This window comes from Mytilus galloprovincialis, chromosome 2, assembly GCF_965363235.1.
Source record: "Mytilus galloprovincialis chromosome 2, xbMytGall1.hap1.1, whole genome shotgun sequence".
NCBI classification, from domain to species: Eukaryota; Metazoa; Mollusca; class Bivalvia; order Mytilida; family Mytilidae; genus Mytilus; species Mytilus galloprovincialis.
Genome location: NC_134839.1, coordinates 45,190,489 through 45,211,791, shown reverse-complemented (window position 1 = coordinate 45,211,791; position 21,303 = coordinate 45,190,489). Strand labels below are relative to the sequence as shown.

The 21,303-nt window shown below is 32.1% G+C and overlaps 1 protein-coding gene across 4 annotated transcripts in view; it reads right to left on the bottom strand.

Annotated features, from left to right (window-relative positions):
- Positions 1-3,889: 3,889 nt before the first annotated feature.
- The window catches only part of LOC143063665 (uncharacterized), a 102,784-nt gene continuing 85,370 nt past the window's right edge, over positions 3,890-21,303 (bottom strand). For all 4 annotated transcript variants that reach the window (XM_076235935.1, XM_076235938.1, XM_076235934.1 and 1 more), the window contains 8 exons: positions 21,035-21,294; positions 19,704-19,888; positions 13,784-13,933; positions 12,007-12,125; positions 8,880-9,142; positions 8,224-8,293; positions 7,280-7,476; positions 3,890-4,592 (listed from right to left, as the gene is read on the bottom strand). In XM_076235935.1, the coding sequence (XP_076092050.1) occupies positions 4,294-4,592; positions 7,280-7,476; positions 8,224-8,293; positions 8,880-9,142; positions 12,007-12,125; positions 13,784-13,933; positions 19,704-19,888; positions 21,035-21,294 (1,543 nt within the window). In that variant the 3' untranslated portion in view covers positions 3,890-4,293. The remainder of the gene's footprint in view (positions 4,593-7,279; positions 7,477-8,223; positions 8,294-8,879; positions 9,143-12,006; positions 12,126-13,783; positions 13,934-19,703; positions 19,889-21,034; positions 21,295-21,303) is intronic.

Below are 21,303 nucleotides of genomic sequence, written 5' to 3'. Positions count from 1 at the left end.
CTCATCAAAGATACCAGGACTAAATTGTGCATATATGCCAGACGCGCGTTTCGTCTACAAAAGACTCATCAGTGACGCTCGAATCCAAAAAGGTTAAAAGACCAAATATAGTACGAAGTTCAAGAGCATTGCGGATCAAAATTCCTAAAAGTTTTGCCAAATACAGCTAAGGTAATCTATGCCTGAGGTAAAAAAAGCCTTATTATTTCAAAAATTCTAAATTTTGTAAACAGTTAATTTATAAATATAACCATATCAATGATATTTCATGTCACCACAAAAGTGCTGACTACTGGGCTTGTGATACCCTCGGGGAAATAAATCTCCACCAGCAGTGGCATCGACCCAGTGGTTGTAAATAAACTCATCAAAAATACCAGGACTAAATATTGTATATACGTCAGACGCGCGTTTCGTCTACAAAAGACTCATCAGTGACGCTCAACATGCAGACATCTTATACGTTCAGGTATTTCACATCCAATTTTTTATGGTAATATTCTTTACAAAGCACAAAAATGTCAGTATTCACCTCAAAAGCTAACAAAACCTTTAAACAGACTTATTTTTCAAAAAAGAAGGGATATAGTTACGATACTGTTGTTAGGTCATTAAAAATGCGGGTTTTGGCTTTAATATTGATTCACTTATATTCCAATATTCCAGCAGCACCTCCATATGGGGTATATATCTCCCAATTGATACGATATTCCCGTACTTGCATTTACTATCATAATTTTCTTGATAGAGGTTTGATTTTCACAAGAAGCTATTAAATCAAGAGTTCCAAATGGTGAAGTTGAAATCATCCCTTCGTAAATTTTACGGACACCATCACGAGTTGGTTGACCGTTATCGAATAACCGTTTCACAAATGATATCGGATATGTTCCTTACGTCGTAACTACAATCCCCTTCCCTTTCATGAATGTGACCTACCGAATAAGACTACTTACCAGATTTGTTATCACATTAACAACACGACGGGTGCCACATGTGGAGCAGGATCTGCTTACCCTTCCGGATCACCTGAGATCACCCCTAGTTTTTGTTTGGGGTTCGTGTTGTTTATTCTTTAGTTTTCTATGTTGTGTCATGTGTACTATTGTTTGTCTGTTTGTCTTTTTCATTTTTAGCCTTGGCGTTATCAGTTTATTTTAGATTTATGAGTTTGACTGTCCCTTTGGTATCTTTCGTCCCTCTTTTATAGGGTCTTTGAATCGGAATTAAACACCTGTATTTTAATACCAGTTGTTGGCATGACACTGGTTATGTTCTTCTCATACATTTCATGATGGTATAATACTAAACACCTAACAAGAAGGATTGTGCCTGATATTCATAAGATGAAGACATAATCTTTAAATCAGTTTAATTGAGGTCTGGAGCTGGCATGTCAGTAACTGCTCTGTTGTTATTTAATATGTATTATTGTCATTTTGTTTATTTTCTTATGTTTCATATTCTGATATCGGACTCGGACTTCTCTTGAACTGAGTTTTACTGTGCGTATTAGTAAGTTTGTTTTTCTACATTGGCTAGAGTTATAGGGGAGGGTTGAAATCTAAAAAAAAACATGTTTAACCCCACAGCGTCTGGACTTTGAATTTTTCGAAAACCTAATGATTTTCTTATTCCAGGCATATATTAACTTAGCCGTATTTGGCACAACTGGATTTTTGGATCCTCAATGCTCTTCAACTTTGTACTTGTTTGGCTTTATAAATATTTCGATATGAGCGTCACTGATGAGTCTTATGTAGACGAAACACGCGTCTGGCGTACTAAATTATAATCCTGGTACCTTTGATAACTAATTAATCTTGAATGATTTTTAAATTTAGTTTCTTGTGTATAATTCGGAATTAAGTATGACGTCCATTATAACCGAAGGAGTATAAATATTTGTTTAGGGGCCAGCAGAAGGACGCCTCCGGGTGCGGGAGTTTCTCGCTACATTGAAGACCCATTGGTGACCTTCGGCTGTTGTCTGCTCTATGGTCGGGTTGTTGTCGCTTTGACACATTCTCCATTTCCATTCTCAATTTTATATAGTGGCAGCTGAGGGTGAAACAAACATTTTTTCTCAGGGTCAAAAACAATATATTTGTTTCTTCAAAATCTGGAAAAAAAATCCATAGAAAATCAACAGGTTGCTGTGTTACAGGGAAATAACGACACAACAGAACACTGAAGTGCTACAAAAAACTAGAGGCTCTCAAGAACCTGTGTCGCTCACCTTGGTCTATGTGCATATTAACAATAAACATAGATAAATTCATGACAAAATTGAGTTTTGGTGATGGTGATGTGTTTGTAGATCTTTCTTTACTGAATATTCTTGTTGCTACAATTATCTCTATCTATAATGAACTTGGCCCAGTAATAACAGTGGAAACTATTTCCTAAAAATTTACAAAAATTAACAAAAATTTATGAAAATTGTTAACAATTGACTATAAAGAGCAATAACTCCTTAAGGGGTCAATTGACAATTTTGGTCTTGTTGACTTATTTGTAGATCTTATTTTGCTGAACATTATTGCTGTTTACAGTTTATCTCTATCTATAATAATATCCAAGATAATAACCCAAATCTGCAAAATTTCCTTAAAATTACTAGTTCCGGGGCAGCAACCCAACAACAGGTTGTCCGATTTGTCTGAAAGTTTCAGGGCAGATAGATTTTTACTTGATGAATGATTTTACTCCATGTCAGATTTGCTCTAAATGCTTTGGTTTCAGAGATATAAGTCAAAATCTACATTTCACCCCTATGTTCTATTTTTAGCCATGACAGCCATCTTGGTTGGTTAGCCGGGTCACGCCACACATTTTTTAAACTAGAGACCCCAAAGATGATTGTGGCCAAGTTTGGATTAATTTGGCCCAGTAGTTTCAGAGGAGAAGATTTTTGTAATAGATTACTAAGATTTACGAAAAATGGTTAAAAATTGACTATAAAGGGCAATAACTCCTAAAGGGGTCAACTGACTATTTCGGTCATGTTGACTTATTAGTACATCTTACTTTTTTTAACATTATTGCTGTTTACAGTTAATCTCTATCTGTAATAATATTCAAAAACAGCAAAATTTCCTTAAAATTACCAATTCAGGGGCAGCAACCCAACAACCGGTTGTCCAATTCATCTGAAAATTTCAGGGCAGAGAGATCTTGACCTGATAAACAATTTTACCCCTGCCAGGTTTTTGAGTTATAAACCAAAAACTGCATTTTACCCCTATGTTCTATTTTTAGCCATGGCAGCCATCTTGGTTGGTTGGCGGGGTCACGCCACACATTTTTTAAACTAGATACCCCAATGATGATTGTGGACAAGTTTGGTTAAATTTGGTCCAGTAGTTTCAGAGGAGAAGATTTTTGTAAAAGTTTACGACGACGTCGGACGCCGGACGCCAAGTGATGGGAAAAGCTCACTTGGCCCTTTGGGCTAAGTGAGCTAAAAACGACAATGCAACATACATGGGAACGAACTATTAGATAACAACTGTCATATTCCCGACTTGGTAAGGACATTTAAAGAAAAAATGGTGGGCTGAACCTGGTTATGTGGCTAGCTTAACCTCACGACTTATGGCAATTTTAAATATAACGCTAAAATGACAACATTGTATGAGAGGAATACAGTACAAATAAATGCAAGAATACATAAATGAATAATATAATAGTACAAGAGGGAACCTCTACCTCACAAGTCGAAAACAAACTGACAACGCAATTTCGTACTGTTATTGATTAACTGAAAAACTACAAAAACCTATAATTGAAACAATTAAACTTTTTTTTAATGAAACCGGCCAGACAGATATGTACATTTTCCAACCATTATCAAACCATACCGCTTAGCTATATAAAAAAGAGCCCATAATAATATTTTTTTATTTACAAATCAAGCTAAAAAACTAAAAGCATGTTTGGTTCATTAAACATTTCTATAAATAAGATATTATACTATTTGGCCAATTGAGAGACAACAATCTAGAAAAGGAATGTATTTTAAAAAAATATATACATTTGTATGCACAGAACAATCATCATCGAAACAAAAAACTTCTAAACGTTCAGTTACAATAGAATGTAACAAAAAGTACAAGTTATGTAATTATATAGTACATTATGTTTTATAGCTTTATTCAAACTATAAACCAAAAATATAATTGTCGTTGGATAATGTGGTAGTTTTTTCTCAACGAAAAAAAATCATGACACTCTGCTACATCTCAGATTCAAGTATTTTTTTCTTTTGCAAATGCCAGTTCGTTTATACTACTAAATACAACTACTAGTATTCTGATCTTCCCCACTAAACTTTGTATCGTCATTTGTACTGCTTGTTAAGATTCTATCTTTGCTTCTATTGCGGTCAGTATTTGTGTCGCTCTGCAAATATTTTTCTTTTGTTGTTCGTTTACAACAAAGTTTCTGCCAATTTTGACGAACTCTCTTTTCTCTTGCAGTGAAAAGAATGAAAATAATAAATCCTTGTAAGACATTCAAAATAGTAAAAATGTACTGGAAGACTATACTTGCTTTCTCTATTGTAAAAAATCCAAAAATCCATGTTAATCCTGAAAAATATAGATACTCTACATTTTACATACTACGCAATTAATTAACCATCGAGTTTTACGACGCGATGAATCTATCGTTCGTTTGATCGAGAGAGACAACTAAATGAGATTTAGTTTTTAAGTACTGTAAATTCAGAAATTATTGCGAGGTTTTTATTATTGCGAATAATGCGTCTAAGTTGTAAACGCAATAATTAAAACTCGCATATTGTAATATTTTAACTGAATTAAGCATGACTTTTCTCAAAATCGTAAAAATTAAAATCGCATTCAAGTGTAAATTGACAGAATCGCAATAATAAATGCACGCAATAATTTCTGAATTTACAGTACCTATGATTTTTATAGAGAGCCAGTGTCTTCAACAATCTCAACTTTTTGAACAGTGGTATACAGTATATTACTGATGCCTTTATTTTGTGTAAAATTCTCATAAAGGATGCAGTAATGTAAATGTATTTGTAGAAATTGTTCTGCTGATCATTTTTACATTTTAAAGTTTCTACTTCTCTATATTTTAGTTTTCATGACACTAGGCAACACATGGTAAACAATCATTGCATATTGCGAGGATTTGTTGGCTTATTTGTAGATCGTCTTGTTGATCATTTAATTTTCTCCATCTGTTATAGTTTCGTTAAGATAATAGGCAAAAATACCAAACAAATTAGTTAACATCATTTAAGGTGATTTGAGTCAAACAATTTCAGCAATATAGACTTACTGGTAGATCTAATTTCACCTACCACTCTTGGTATTCATATTTTCAATATATATGTTAACAGTTTTCAACATAGTTGTCAAACACACATACAAATGGAAAAAAATCGTTATTTAAAGGACATATATAACCCCTGTAAAATAGTCAACTGACAATTTCAGCAATAATATTTTATTTCCTTATTTGTAGATTATGTCTTGCTGACCATTTTTGCTTTTATAGTTTTATCTGTTTATCATAGTTTCAAGTAAATAAACAAAACACACAAAACTTTGGAAAACATCAACAATAAAGGACAATAACTCATATTAGGGAGTTGACTGTCGATATCGGCTGACCTATTTATTAATATTGTCTTGCTGATCTTTTTTGCTTATTAAGGTCTCTATCTTATCTCTGATTGTTTTCAAGATATGGACAAACATGTATACAAAGTAAATTTCATCATTCAGGACAATAACTCCTATTAGGAGTCGTCTGACATGTTTGATATGACTAGACAGGTGGTAGTTCTTAACAATCTGAAAAGTTTCGTCCATGTAGAATTTTGTCTGCATGTAGCTGTTTTCATGATAAGAGACAAATCTTGCATTTTACGGACGACGATGGACGAAGGACATCAAGTGATAAGTAAAGTCCAAAAAGCAATATGAAAGAAATCAGTAATGAATCGTTTGCGACTTCTCAAAAAACATACTCAGAAAATTATATAAACAATATATTTCGATAATTCCAATTGGACAATCTGTATCGAATTTTACTTCTATTTAAAAATTGTTGGATAATTATTTCCATCACTGAATATTAATGATGTAAAGCAAAGGAACATTTGCTGTATCCAGATTTGTACTTGTTAATGTTCCAGACCATATGAGTATTTGGACCGTACGCGTACGGTCCGGACCGTATAGGTATACTCGTACGTCCGACCATATGCGTACGGTGGGACCGTATGAATATACGCGTATGGTCCAGTAAGAGCTGACCATACATGTGATTGGATCATATGGGTTATATTTAAACAATTTATCACAATCTTTATTTTTAGATTTACAAATTGTTATTATTACAATTAGATGGATAAACTGAACTGAACAAACGTACAAATGCAATTAAACATTTAATTTATCTGAATCCTATTTTGGTGCACTCGCCCAAAGTGACACTTGCTACAACAAGTATTATAATATTTTTTACATTTAAAAATGTACATGTTTGCAGTTCATGCAAGTTCCTTTGCATTTGCATTTTTTTGTAAAGTTGCTAAACATTCTTAAACAACTGTCCTCCCATAGTGTTTACTTCAGATGTCTTCAATTTCAGCGTGATTTTTTTTTAAATAGTTAGAATATAGAGTTTTTATTTCAATAACAATTGAACTTTTTTATATTAATTTGAGAGTTCAGTTATGTTGATCTGTAATATGCATTTGTATTTAATAAAATTGACCAACTTATTAATATTAGTCAGACCGTATGAGTATTTTGAAAAAGTACGCATACGGTCCAGACCGTACGCGTACGGTCCAAATACTCATACGGTCTGGAACAGAAACACATCTGATGGATTCGATTTTCTTTACGCTAAACATAGGCAATTGGTGTGACGGTATTTTCTTGCCATTACATGATAATACTATGAATACAAATCAATCAAAATGAGACGAGAGAATATTTACACATAATATATTTAAGTGAATGTGAGAATGACACAAAAGGATTGAAACCAGAAAAATAACATCGGTAGTTTTAAAACATGAGTTTCGAAACGTAAAAACAACACAATAGGTTGATATATAATCGAAATATAAGTGTTTATCTAATATAATTTTAAAGTTAAAAATCTGCGGACGATTTTAGAGTGACAGATGCTTTGCCATTTTGCATTTATCGATTTTACTAGTTTTTTTCTCCCTTCTCATAATTGCATAATACAATGTAGTATAAATTACATTTGTTCTTACCTAGAAGAACTAATACTGTCAATGAAGCACGAAGATTCATCATTGCTCTCTTTTTCTCTGACTGATTTGACTGAAGTCCTTTTGATCGGCCCCATAAGTTTTTAAGTATCATTATGAAAATAATAATATTGGCCAAAATTATAACTCCAACTGGTATTATAAATGCATAATAGAATGCAGAAAGCGACATCCAACACCTACAAAGATAAAGTAAAAATATGAAAACCAAATAACATCTATGAAATATATTTTTTATCTCGGTTTTGATCATATTCTTATCATTTTTTTATGTTGGGTGTTATATTCAGGAAAACGTGTAAATATATAGTTCATTATCCTAAACTACTACATGTCTATGGCAGACAATGATAAAATTTGTACTTACGCCTTCTTTCCACCAAAATATAATTCGTGATCATAAGCTAATACATGTCAATGGCAGACAATGATAAAACTTGTACTTACGCCTTGTTTCCACCAATATATAATCCATGATCATAAGCTAATACATGTCTACGGCAGACAATTTTAAAATTTGTGCTGACGCCTTGTTTCCGCCAATGTATAGTTCATGATCATAACCTACTACAGTCAATGGCAGACAATGATAAAAGTTGTACTTGCGCCTTGTTTCCACCTATATGTAATCCATGATCACAAGCTAATGCATGTCTATGGCAGACAATGATAAAAATTTAAATTATTCCTTGTTTTCGCCAATTTATAATTTATGATCATAAGCTTACCCATGTCAATGGCAGACAATGATAAGATTTGTACTTACGCCTTGTTTCCACCAATATATAATTCATGATCATAAGCTAATGCATGTCTATGGCAGACAATGATAAATTTTGTGCTTACGCCTTGTTTCCGCCAATATATAGTTCATGATTATAACCCAATACATGTCAATGTCAGACAATGATGAAATTTGTACTTACGCCTTGTTTCCACCAATATATAATTCATGATCATAAGCTAATACAATGATCACAGGTATCAAAGGAATCCCTTAAAAAGAAATAACATACGTTGAATTGTCAAAATTTAAAAACAAAACATCAAAACACCTATATTTTTAACATCTCTTTAAAGGGTAATGATTTCACGCAAAATTGTAACTGGAAATATGAAGAAAAACAAACAACAAGCATTAACATTGAGGGTTATCAGTAGTTAGAAAGTCTGTACGTGACATTACACAGATCATCTGCAGAACACATTAACGTAAATTTCGTTTGCTATAAACTTTGTTATTTATTCCGTTTTCTTTAACTTTTGTTTCTTCGAGTGTCTTAAATGAGTCTTTTGTAAATGAAAATCGTGTCAGGGGCACACAATTTTAATCCTGATATCTTTGATTAGTTAATTTAACAGTTTAATAACCCACTCATTTATTTTGTTGTTTACAATTGAACATTAGCGGAATGAAAAGCGTTTCGTTTATCTTCGCCATTGATAATTACGTTTGCACTCATACTAGAGGAACCGTCCAGCAAATGTATCTGCTGTTCTGCGAAACGAAAAAGATAGTTGTATTTGCATCTATATAACTAAATATAAGCACTACATTATCTATCATTCATTTTAGACATACCCCATGCAGGAACAGCTGTTTTAAGAATAAAGTTTGGAATATAGGTTCCAAGAACCTTAACAAATCTCAAATATTGGAGAATCCCTTCCATCAACATCCACATAAATGCAACAAGAATGAAATAATGAAGCAACACAGCAACTGCTATACACCCTTTTAAGTCTTGCGTTTGTCCAATTCCCACTATAAATATTATTAAAAAACAGAGCAATGATAAAGCAAGGTTGAAAAGAGTTTGTTGTGCTCGGCCTTTACGAAGTTGTCTGAAAATAGAGATAAAAAGCGTATCAGTAAAACATGATGAATAATAAATTTCACAATGGGTCTCAATTAGTAAGTAAAAATGATAATATACTTATTTCAATGGGATAACCCTTTTAAGAAATACAATAGTCAATTTCTTGCTTTTACAGTTGATGTGTTTCCGTCAGTTTTACTATGTTACCCAGATTAGTTTTCTATCAATCGATTTTCAACATTTGAACAGCGGATAAACTACTGTTGCCCACGTTGATAGGGAGACTATGTTATACATTTGAGAAAAAAATGGAACGGAAAAGAAATAATGCACTACTATATACAGTAAAAAATACACATGAAAAAGTCTGCGAAAACATCTTGTCTAATTTTTGTATGTTTGGTATTGTAAATTTGTAAATTCATAAGCCCCCAAAGCCAATCTGTTCAAAAGTTTAAACTTTTGTTTAAAAATGTAATATAAGGTTTGATTGAAGTCAAATGCTTTTAAGGATCAGGTTCTAATGTAAGTAAATTCTTTTAGTTTAGTTTAAACATATTTTATTGTTCAAAAATGACAAATTGATTAGACACAAGTTTTTCAACATAGTAACGTCTTCTCCAAAATTCTGTTAAGGGACATTTGTTAATTTTCTGTAATAATTGATGACCAATCTAATAATTATTAATTTTGGCTCCTTGATTCTCCGCGAAACTAAATCCACATGCGTTACATCTGAACATGTTTGTTGCGGAGTCGGTTCCAATTCACAAACACATATAACGAGAAAAATAAATAACAGGTTTCATAACAAGGCAATTACTATTTCTCAGTTTGTTTGAAACTAGGTGGAGAAACAATGAACGAATTAAATATTTCTTTATATGAATAACCATTGTTCACGAATCCTTTCTCCTTTCGATATCTCTTTGTTTAAAGAGACATTCATTTCGGAGGGGTACAAGTCAGAGAAGTTGACTAAAAGAGGGATGCCGGGTCGTAGAAAACAATGATGGACTCATTAGTAATAGTTAATACTGTTTTAGAAGAAAAAAGGCGACACCACAATGAGGGCATATACAAAGACGTGTACTTTAAAATATTAAAATATTTCAAAAAATGATCTTCAATATGCTAAAACGAAAGATTAAAGTAAAAACACGACTTGTTGAAAATATGCAGCACTGAATGTAGGTGATAAAAAATTAATTCATTTGAAACTGATTGTCCTTACTATATATGGATATGTTGGAATTCCGATTTCTTTTACAAAAACAACATGATAAGAATAGAAAACTTTTGGAAGTACCAACTCATCCCATTAAAACCTGATAAAATCGAACGTGGTATTGTCCTTAACATTGTAGCTTGTGGTATTTAACACTTAAGTAGCAAAACAAAAGTCACTACAAAATAGTATCACTTGAAAATCAAAAGGAAGTTGGACAATCTGTTTAGTCTACACTAAGCAACGTTATGGTTTGAAAGCAAATATAACGTAGAAGGAAATCTGTTTAACCGTTTTAAACCTTTAATCACATTGCTGATATTCTAAATATTTCAGTACCAAATAGTCAGTTAAAATGACATCTTTAGGCAACTAATAATTGTTGTGGTGCAATATTATTCATCTTATTACTGATTTATCCAAGCTGCAATATTAATACGGAAAGTGTTGTTAGTGGCGGTTCAAACAGAACTATTTTTATTTCACCATACTGTTTTAGGTTACTATATGCTTTTAAATGTTCTGACTTTAAATAAATACACTTATATTTTTTTTCAGTTACCAATGGAATGATATTACTTTTATTTCGTTTTCGTATTTAAAAAGTATGCCATGTGTTTGTTAACATCATCATTATTAGTTCCGAAATAACCAGAAACACCGGAAGTTGTCTGCTCCTTCTATTCAAGTCATTGTTGAACATTACAATGATGTAGCAAATACGTTAGTGTTTTCTTTGATGATATGCATAACTTGTTACAGCAATATCATAAGAAAAATATGACAAGAATCATGATCACCGTTAAAAAAATTACTGTTATATAATACACAGAACAAGACTTCGCAAATACAGAGTGACTGTATGATCCTGTTGAATATTTGAGAGCATTAACTTATTTTCGTCTATCCACGATAGATACCTTCCTCATTTTCGTTTTTTTTTGTGTTTAAATTGGTAGTAAGTGTAGATTGGTGACGAATACAATTATATATTTGAATGCAATTTTTCCATCAAAAACAATGACTGCATATTTTACAAAAAGTCAAAATACAGTTAAATTCTCTGAAATTATGTCAAGTACAAGAAGACAATTGTGAAGAAGCTTTTCTCCTTTTTTTGTAACTAATGTAACCTCTCTCAATTGTTTGTGCATATTTTAAATATTAAATGTCTGTATTTGTTGTCTCTGTACCGATTTAATGCATTGGCTTTATGGGAATGAAGATATACTAGAAACTGTTAAAACATAGGAGATGTAAAAAATCCACACACACACACACCTAAGTATCTATTGATCTAACACAACAGGACAGAAAACTAAAACAACTCAAATAATCTCATCTGAGCAACAACTAAACATTTAGTACTACAGTAAAAGTGGTGATCACTTATCGCTCCGTAACTACGTTCTTGGCCTTTTTGATAACTCATCCATAAATTTTCCATTATAGTTTTAAAATCATAATATTGTGAACGGCTGAGGCTGATGTTAGCTGGTATTTTTGATGAGTTTTTTTTAAGACGAAAATCATAAATCGATTACTTACGCATTATTCAATTTTGATATCCTTGAATACAAATTACTTGCTAACATTCATTCAGCTATGAAAAAGTTTGCAAAAATCTGATTACCGAAAATTTAAGATTGCAAATTTCTTACTTAAAAACAATGAATGAAACTATAGTAAGCAATAATCCAATTATGGAAAGTATCAGGCCAATCCAAGATATAATGTCCATGGCTAGTGATTCCACTAAATTATCTTGGCCACCAATATTCTGAAAATATAAAAGAACAGAGACATTATTTGTGACACTTCAAAATTGACTTCAATATCATATATTCAGACAACTATATGGTCATACTGATTTAAAACACGTTTTTGTCTAATTCAGTTCTGTGAAATACATTTTCTTAAGGATTATTAACCCTTGTGTTGATTCAATGCTAAACATATGGAAATTTTATAGAAAATCCACAGCTTTTAATCCTTGTACTCTCATATTTGGCAATTTGGTGACTGATAGATATAGGATTATTGCATGCAGTGCTATCATTGATTTCCTTAAAACAAGTTTAGCAATGTAGTTATTACTGATAGATATAGGATTATTGCATGCAGTGCTATCATTGATTTCCTTAAAACAAGTTTAGCAATGTAGTTATTGGTAAAAACAAATATAAATATGGACCAAATCAAGTTCACCTTTTAGGGTGCGTTTGACTTTAGTGACTCAGCACGAAGTGTTTTGGAATTTACAGGTTGCTTAGAACGTTTGTAAACAATAAACGCTAGCACATCATAGAAAGTGAGTAATGCATGTTTAAAATTTTATAACAAAAATCTCTATAGTAACGGCTGTGGATTTTCTATAAAAATCTTGGTTTATTTGCCAAAAAGTCGTCTTTTTCTATTAAATGCAATAAAACAGTTAAATAATAATGCTTTGCATCAAGTTTCCCCTTGGTATATGTACAAAATGGCCGATCTCTTTTATTCATTATATCTGTAGTTTTGATAATATTGAAGTTTAAAAAGTTCATACCAAATGGCTACAGAAGGGGTCATAAACCTTAAAACAAACAATTGATCATTCACGTTAGCTTATTAACGTGTAAAATTATCGATACTTCTTTTTTGTTGAATAGGGAAGTTTTGAAAAAATTAAAACATTATGAGGATATAAGTCGAAAGGAATGTAAAAGTTCTTTTAAATACGAAACGCTTTACATTAGTCGTTTAAATGTAGATGAGGATAGAATATTAAGGGCATACGATACAGTTTCGAACCTGTATTTACAAGTTGATGAAAATTTGCATATAGGCTACTTTTTACCTGATTAAATCAAATATGTAATAAAAAATATACCTTCATGTGCTACTTTTTGAGTAAAATGAGGTCGAAATTTTGTATATTTGCTCAAAATTCAGATTTGTGTCCGTATTTTCTTTTTCGAAAGAAAGACATAACTTTTTTGTTTTAAAAGATAAACACAAATTGTTTTTTGTTAAATAATCGGTAATTTCTGTATTTTATAAGTATCATTAAAAATTATGCAATTTTTATTCCGAAATAACTCTATCTTTATCAAATGTTCATGAATAGAGGAAAAAACGTCATTTTTTGCTGCATGTTTATCAAAATTAAAAAAATTGCGCTAATTACAGTTTTATAAAATTTGGGTCACATAATCTCCTTCCAAAATGAAACAAATTGCTGTTTTAAAAAATAGGGGTCCATGCACTCGTTTTCAAATTAAATCAGTTTGAATGATAAAAATCAGTCGAAAAATGCATCTTTTCCCGATATGTCATAGTTTGACGTCGCGAAAATATCATTTTACGTTAGCAACGTCATTACCTTCCCTGTAACTGTATCGTATGCCCTTAAGTACAATGATCGAAAACAAGTTTTTAGAATTCATTTAATATTACCACAATCACTGCAAAATTTGTCAAATGATCACAAACACAAACATATCGTCCATATTCTGTTTTATTCAACTGACAACCGTCGGTGGCCCATCCACCAGATGTTTCATAGAGGTCGTAGTTCCAATATCCACATACGGAAGATTCGACGTCCTGCAAGCGAAGATTAGTTATCATTTTTCAACCAATAAATAAAGCTAACATTCTTGCCAAACGAGAACACACAACAGTTGTATACAATTTGTGATCACAGTTATTCAATTTTGTTTACATAACTATTGATATAAAAGAATATGCAGTATACGAATTGGTATCATATGCTAAGAATCGTCGCACGCTACTGGTGTTACTTTGGTAAAATCACGGACAAGACACATTCATCTTATTAATTTTTAAACATAAAAATTGATATTATAAAGTGTTGTATATCATTTTAAAGCTTTTTAACTCTTTCAGATTATTGCAATTCTTTCAGATTATTGCAATTTTGTATATGTAACAGACCATTTTCATTAATTAAAACTCAATAAAACCTTTATTTTGCAATATGATTTCCTTGTCCCGCGTTACACTTTTAGTTTTGTGAAATTCTGAATACCGTAAAAAACATATAAATTTTATTACCAAACGATATAAAAGTTTGTCTAGAACAAGCAATTCATAATTGGGCGATGACGTAATGTCGATTTTTTTCTCTCGAAAAGACGGAAATATAAAAAAAGGGATCAAGATGATACAAATTATGTGTCCCATGCACGAAAGGTTGCCGTAAATTTTGTTAAATTGTCCCAAAAAAAGGGAATCCCAGAGCAATCCCCATGGCGAAAGTAAATAATTCTTATACTAGTATTTTGTACAAAGATCACACTTTCGCCTCATGCAATAATCAGGAATTTTTAAAATAAATTCTTATTATTCGAATTGAATAGCAATGTCCGACATTTTGTCCCCTTCAAACCAAATTAAACGTAGGGTTACGTTTTCTGTTTTTTCATGATGTTTATTTAATACAGTGGCATTTGCTACATAAAAAAATTTATAATGGATAAAAGTACAAAAAATTATCTCTATTTTGATATTAAATTCCCATAAATTAAATCTAATATACGAGATATCAGATAAAACTAAAATGTCCGATACAATGTTCCCACATACAGTTTTGACGTTATTTAATAAAATTATATACTTCTAACGTTCCGTCTAATTGTCATTATTGCGGTTTTCACAGACGATTTGGAATACGGCTATTTCATTTTGTTGCTTAATAAGAACACTTTAAAAAATGTTTTATGTTGAAGCTCTACCGATTCATAGAGAAGGGGTTGGGAGAGATTTTCTCGCGGAACTGACGTGTTTTCCGGACTATAATAGTCGGATCTGCCATAATACAAATTAATAGGAAAAAACCCAGCAATAATAATTGTTCCCGCTAATTCCCTTGCATATATTTGTGCAGAACTGACATGCTAGATATGCCGTAGTCCTTTCACCTTGACATTCTGGAGTGCAAAGATGAGTGCATTTGCAGTGCATAGTTTATCCATAAAAAAGCAATCGATTGCCTTTATAATTAAAATGTATATAAAACAAATGGTTTCAATTCAAGTTATTTTTTTTATTTTTAATTTGTTAATAAAACTAAAGCTCAACATCTTTTATCTAAGAAAAAACAATTGATTCTTTCTTAGGAAAAACAAATCAATCCTTTAAAATTTATTGTAAAAAGCCATCTGAACAACATGCATTCCAACGTTTTTATTTTGGCTTACGTCTTTGAGTGTGTAACGTTAGGTGACACCAGTATCGTGCGACGTTTCTAATGAATACAACAATTAAATGCAAAAGTATCACAGATGCGACCATTTAATTTTATTGTCACTATATAAAGGCAACAGTAGTATACCGATGTTCAAACTCATAAATCCATGGACAAAAAACAAAATCGGGGTAACAAACTAAAACTGAGGGAAACGCATTAAATATAAGAGAGAACAACGACACAACACTACAATGTAACACACACAGAAACGGACCAAGCAACAGACAAAATCCCACGAGAATAACAAATATAACATCAAAACCAAATACATGAATTTGGGATAGACAAGTACCGTGACTATATGTTTCATCAAATAGTGTTTTTTTTTTTTTGTTTTAATTTTTCTAAATATAGATTGTATCATACATTTTTGAAAAATATATTAAAAAAACATTTTTAGCGTCCCTTTTTCTAATGCTTCCAGTTATGCCAAATTACCCAAGAAGAAAGTTTAAAATTTAGAAAAAAATATTTTTCGTTAGATGCTATAAAGAAATTCACTTCTCGCAATCCATAAACGGTTACAAATTAATGAAGAAAAAAAGCTGTCTATATATTAGCAGTAAAAAAAAGTATATTTTTCAGAAAAGTACTGGAAATGAAAGAAATATGTTTTTTTATAGTTTGCATCAGACATAATATTAATCATAAAATAATATAAAATATTCATAAAAGTTCTATGAAGGTTGGTCAAAGTAATTGATGTGCAACTAACTTTAATCTAAGACTGTATCTCATTGTTAACAGTCCATTTATCAGTACCACACACAAAATATTCAAAACTTTTCTCTGGATAGCATATATTTAGGATATTGACAAGTTTCTGTCTAAATTTAAAAAAAAAAATCCGTGAAGTGAATATAAACTAGAGGCTCTAAAGAGCCTGTGTCGCTCACCTTGGTCTATGTGAATATTAAACAATGGACACAGATGGATTCATGACAAAATTGTGTTTTGGTGATGGTGATGTGTTTGTAGATCTTACTTTACTAAACATTCTTGCTCCTTACAATTATCTCTATCTATAACAGTACTTTCTGTGGAAAATGTTATTGAAAATCTTCAAATTTTAAGAAAATTGTTAAAAATTGACTATGAAGGGCAATAACTCCTTAGGGGGTCAATTGACTGTTTTGGTAGCACTGACTTATTTTTAGTTCTTACTTTGCTGTACATTATTGCTGTTTACAGTTTATCTCTATCTATAATAATATTCAAGATAATAACAAAAAAACAGCAAAATTTCCTCAAAATTACCAATTCAGGGGCAGCAACCTAACAACCGATTTTCCGATTCATCTGAAAATTCCAGGGCAGATAGATCTTGACCTGATCAACAATTTTACTTCCTGTCAGATTTGCTCTTAACGCTTTGGTTTTTGAGTTATAAGCCAAAAACTGCATTTTACCCCCATGTTCTATTTTTAGCCATGGCGGCCATCTTGGTTTGTTGGCCGAGTTACCGGACACATTTTTTTAACTACATACCCCAATGATGATTATGGCCAAGTTTGTTTTAATTTGGCCCAGTAGTTTCAGAGGAGAAGATTTTTCTAAAAGATTACTAAGATTTACGTAAAATGGTTAAAAATTGACTATAAAGGGCAATAACTCCTAAAGTGATCACTTGACCATTTTGGTCATGTTGACTTATTTGTAGATCTCACTTTGCTGAACATTATTGCTGGTTACAGTTTATCTCTTATCTATAATAATATTCAAGATAATAACCAAAAACAGCAAAATTTCCTTAAAATTACCATTTCAGGGGCAGCAACCCAACAACAGAATGTCCGATTCATCTGAAAATTTCAGGGCAGATAGATCGTGACCTGATCAACAATTTGACTTCCTGTCAGATTTGCTCTAAATGCTTTGGTTTTTGAGTTATAAGCCAAAAACTGCATTTTACCCCTATGTTCTATTTTTAGCCATGGCGGACATCTTGGTTGGTTAGCCGGGTCACCGGACACATTTTTTAAACTAGATACTCCAATGATGATTATGGCCAAGTTTGGTTAAATTTGGCTTAGTAGTTTCAGATGAGAAGATTTTTCTAAAAGATTACTAAGATTTATGAAAAATGGTTAAAAATTGACTATAAAGGGCAATAACTCCTAAAGTGGTCAACTGACCATTTTGGTCATGTGACTTATTTGTAGATCTTACTTTGCTGAACATTATTGCTGTTTACAGTTTATCTCTATCTATAATAATATTCAAGATAATAACCAAAAACAGCAAAATTTCCTTAAAATTACCATTTCAGGGGCAGCAACCCAACAACGAAATGTCCGATTCATCTGAAAATTTCAGGGCAGATAGATCTTGACCTGATGAACAATATTACCCCCATGTCAGATTTGCTCTAAATGCTTTGGTTTTTGAGTTATAAGCCAAAAACTGCATCTTACCCCTATGTTCTATTTTTAGCCATGGCGGCCATCTTGGTTGGTTGGGCGGGGCACCGGACACATTTTTTAAACTAGATACCCCAATGATGATTGTGGCCAAGTTTGGTTAAATTTGGCCCAGTAGTTTCAGAGGAGAAGATTTTTGTAAAAGTTAACGCAGGACGACGACGACGACGGACGACGACGGACGACGGACGCCGGACGCCAAGTGATGAGAAAAGCTCACTTGGCCTTTCGGCCAGGTGAGCTAAAAAGGAAATGAAGTATGATTGCTAATGAGACAACTGTCCACAAGAGACCAAAATGACACAAACATTAACAACTATAGGTCACCGTACGGCCTTCAACAATGAGCAAAGCCCATACCGCATAGTCAGCTATAAAAGGCTCCGATATGACAATGTAAAAACAATTCAAACGAGAAAACTAACGGCCTTATTTATATAAAAAAGGAACGAAAAACAAATATGTAACACATAAACAAACGACAACCACTGAATTACAGGCTCCTGACTTGGGACAGGCACATACATAAATAATGTGGCGGGGTTAAACATGTTAGCGGGATCCCAACCCTCCCCCTAACCTGGGGCAGTGGTATAGCAGTACAACATAAGAACGAACTATAAAAATCAGTTGAAAACGGCTCAACTCATCAGATGGACAACAATACAAGTGGACGTGGCCGGGTACTTGTACATCCCGACAACAAAAAGAGACTAGGAACAGATCTGAGAGTACTCGCAGTTATCGGACAGCTAGTTCAAAGCCACTAACAACTAATGAAAAAGTCATGCATCTATTGTGAATTCTTTTTAGATGGCTCCATATCCAAAAATGGTTATCATCATCATAACTCACAATCTGCAAAGTTTCATGTTTTCACCACAAAGTGATCAATTGTGCCATATTGGACTTAGCCGCTGAACTAGCACAGATCGTAGACTTTTATATATATTTTTCTTATGTGTTATGTTGTCGTTTTGAGACGATCAGAGACCTGATAAATTTGAAGGATGGCTATTTTTAATGGTCATAGGTTTCACATCAGTAAAGGTATTGCTTTCTTACATATAGTCGATTGAAAAATTTCAAGCCGGCTTAATATTTTTTTGTAGCGTTACTCATGCTATATAAAGACATGCAGATGGTGTTGGTATACAGTGTTTTTACTTAAAAATAATAAATGGTCAAAAACTTGTCAAACATTTGCGCAACGTTTTGTTTAATATACAATAGTTATCAAATGTACCATGATTATAATCTGATACACCAGACGCGCGTTTCGTCTACATAAGACTCATCAGTGACGCTCAGATCAAAGTAGCTTAAAAAGTCAAACAAGTATAAAGTTTAAAACTATTGAGGAACGAAATTCCAAAACGTTGTGCCAAATACAGCGAAGGTAATCTATGCTTTGGATAAGAAAATCATTAGTATTTCGAATTTACCCTACTTTTGCAAACAGTTAATTTATAAAAAAATGACCAAATAATGATATTCATGTCAACACCGAAGTGCTGACTACTGGGCTGGTGATTCTCTTGGGGACGAAACGTTATATTACAATTGGACATAAATAAAAGCAGCATCAATTGAAATTTAAAAATAGACTAAATTGAACAAATATAATCGACAAATCAGTTTAATTCTATAGTAACAGAACATTAAATTCTGAAAATTTACTTACTGCAGTCGGATAAAACAGAGTTTGAACTTCGTATTCGTCGAGAGAACGAACAGGAATTCCATCTATAAAAATACTTGATGCAATGACTCTGCTGTTTGGTAGGTACTGTCGGACATCTGATCGTACAGAAAACAAATTCCAATTTCTGTATATATTGAAAGATATTCTTGTGGCATTTGGAAATTCTGTAATTTAAGAGGAATATAATACCTTACACAATAATGTATAAATAAAGACTATGGTTAATGCGCAATTTGCGTTTTTACAAAAATAAAGTACTGCACGTCACAGTTCCAGTATTTAGAGTCAAGTACTTCAAGGCAAAAAATTACAGAAGTCATTTAATTAATCAAAAGAGCACAAAGAATTACAATGTCTTTAAATTTATTATAACAAACAAGTATCAGTACCGAACATTTGCAAGGAAAGGAGATGCTAGTCAATAATCCAGGTACAAAATGAATTTGATACATCAAAAGCCAATTTTGACGACATGAGATGACGAATTTTATGCGGTTGAAAACAAATCTTGCAAAAAAGAACGAGAAGCAATTTGATTTGCTATAATCGGTCTTTTAAAAATGAATATTCAGTTTTTGTTCTTAGGTTAGAAAAGTTGCAAGTAGATACAACATCTTGACTTATAGCGACGCCCAGCATGATAAATGATAAAAGAAACTTCAATTATTGGAAAATGTAAGTTTACTGTTTATCTTGTGTGTAAACCAATGGGAAAAATTTTTCATAACAGATTCATTCAAATTCTTACTATGACTATAATTGTTCTCACACAAAAAAAATAAATAAATAAATATAATAATACACAGTGAGTTAAACTTTTGCCAAAGTAATAAGTAGAAGAATAAGAAGACTAATGAGACAAATTTCCATCAAGAAATGCATGAATACCAAGCTTTTCTACCTTATTGAAGATAAAGCTTTATATAACTAGTTTAAAGCCAACACATACACATTCAATCATGTAACAATTTGAACAGTCGTGACAAAAAACGGATTGTGTAAAAGAGGGGCGAAAGATACCAGAGAAACATTTTTTTTTTGAAAAACAGTATAATGACGATTTTAAAATTTATATTCAAAGCAACATTTGTATAGAACTATTCCAACTCAATCAATGTAATGTCTAATGCATCATTTTTCTCTAAAACATACAACGTTTATACCTTTACTGCTTATTGGTTGAATTTATTTCGGAAAATACTTTTGGAAAAAACACTGAATTGGTTCCACAATAATACTTCAGTACTTTAGCTTATTCATAAAAAAAATCTTAATTTGTTCTGAACATGTATTCCGTTAAATAAACTCACTATTAATTAATTCAACTGGGAGAATAATAGCAGCGTCAACTGTTTCTAAGTTAACATTTGATCCGTTTATCAAGTTCTGTATTGTACTGTTGGTCAATGCTAACGGAAAACCTTCTCCTTCGATTTGTATACCAACGATTGTGGAAGATAGTGCAGATATATCGTACACCTCCATCAGAATATTTTCCCTCACCCATCTAATTCCAGGCTGTCCTTGTAAATCAAGGAAACGGGGAATGGTGTTGATAACTTCTAATATTCTATTCAAA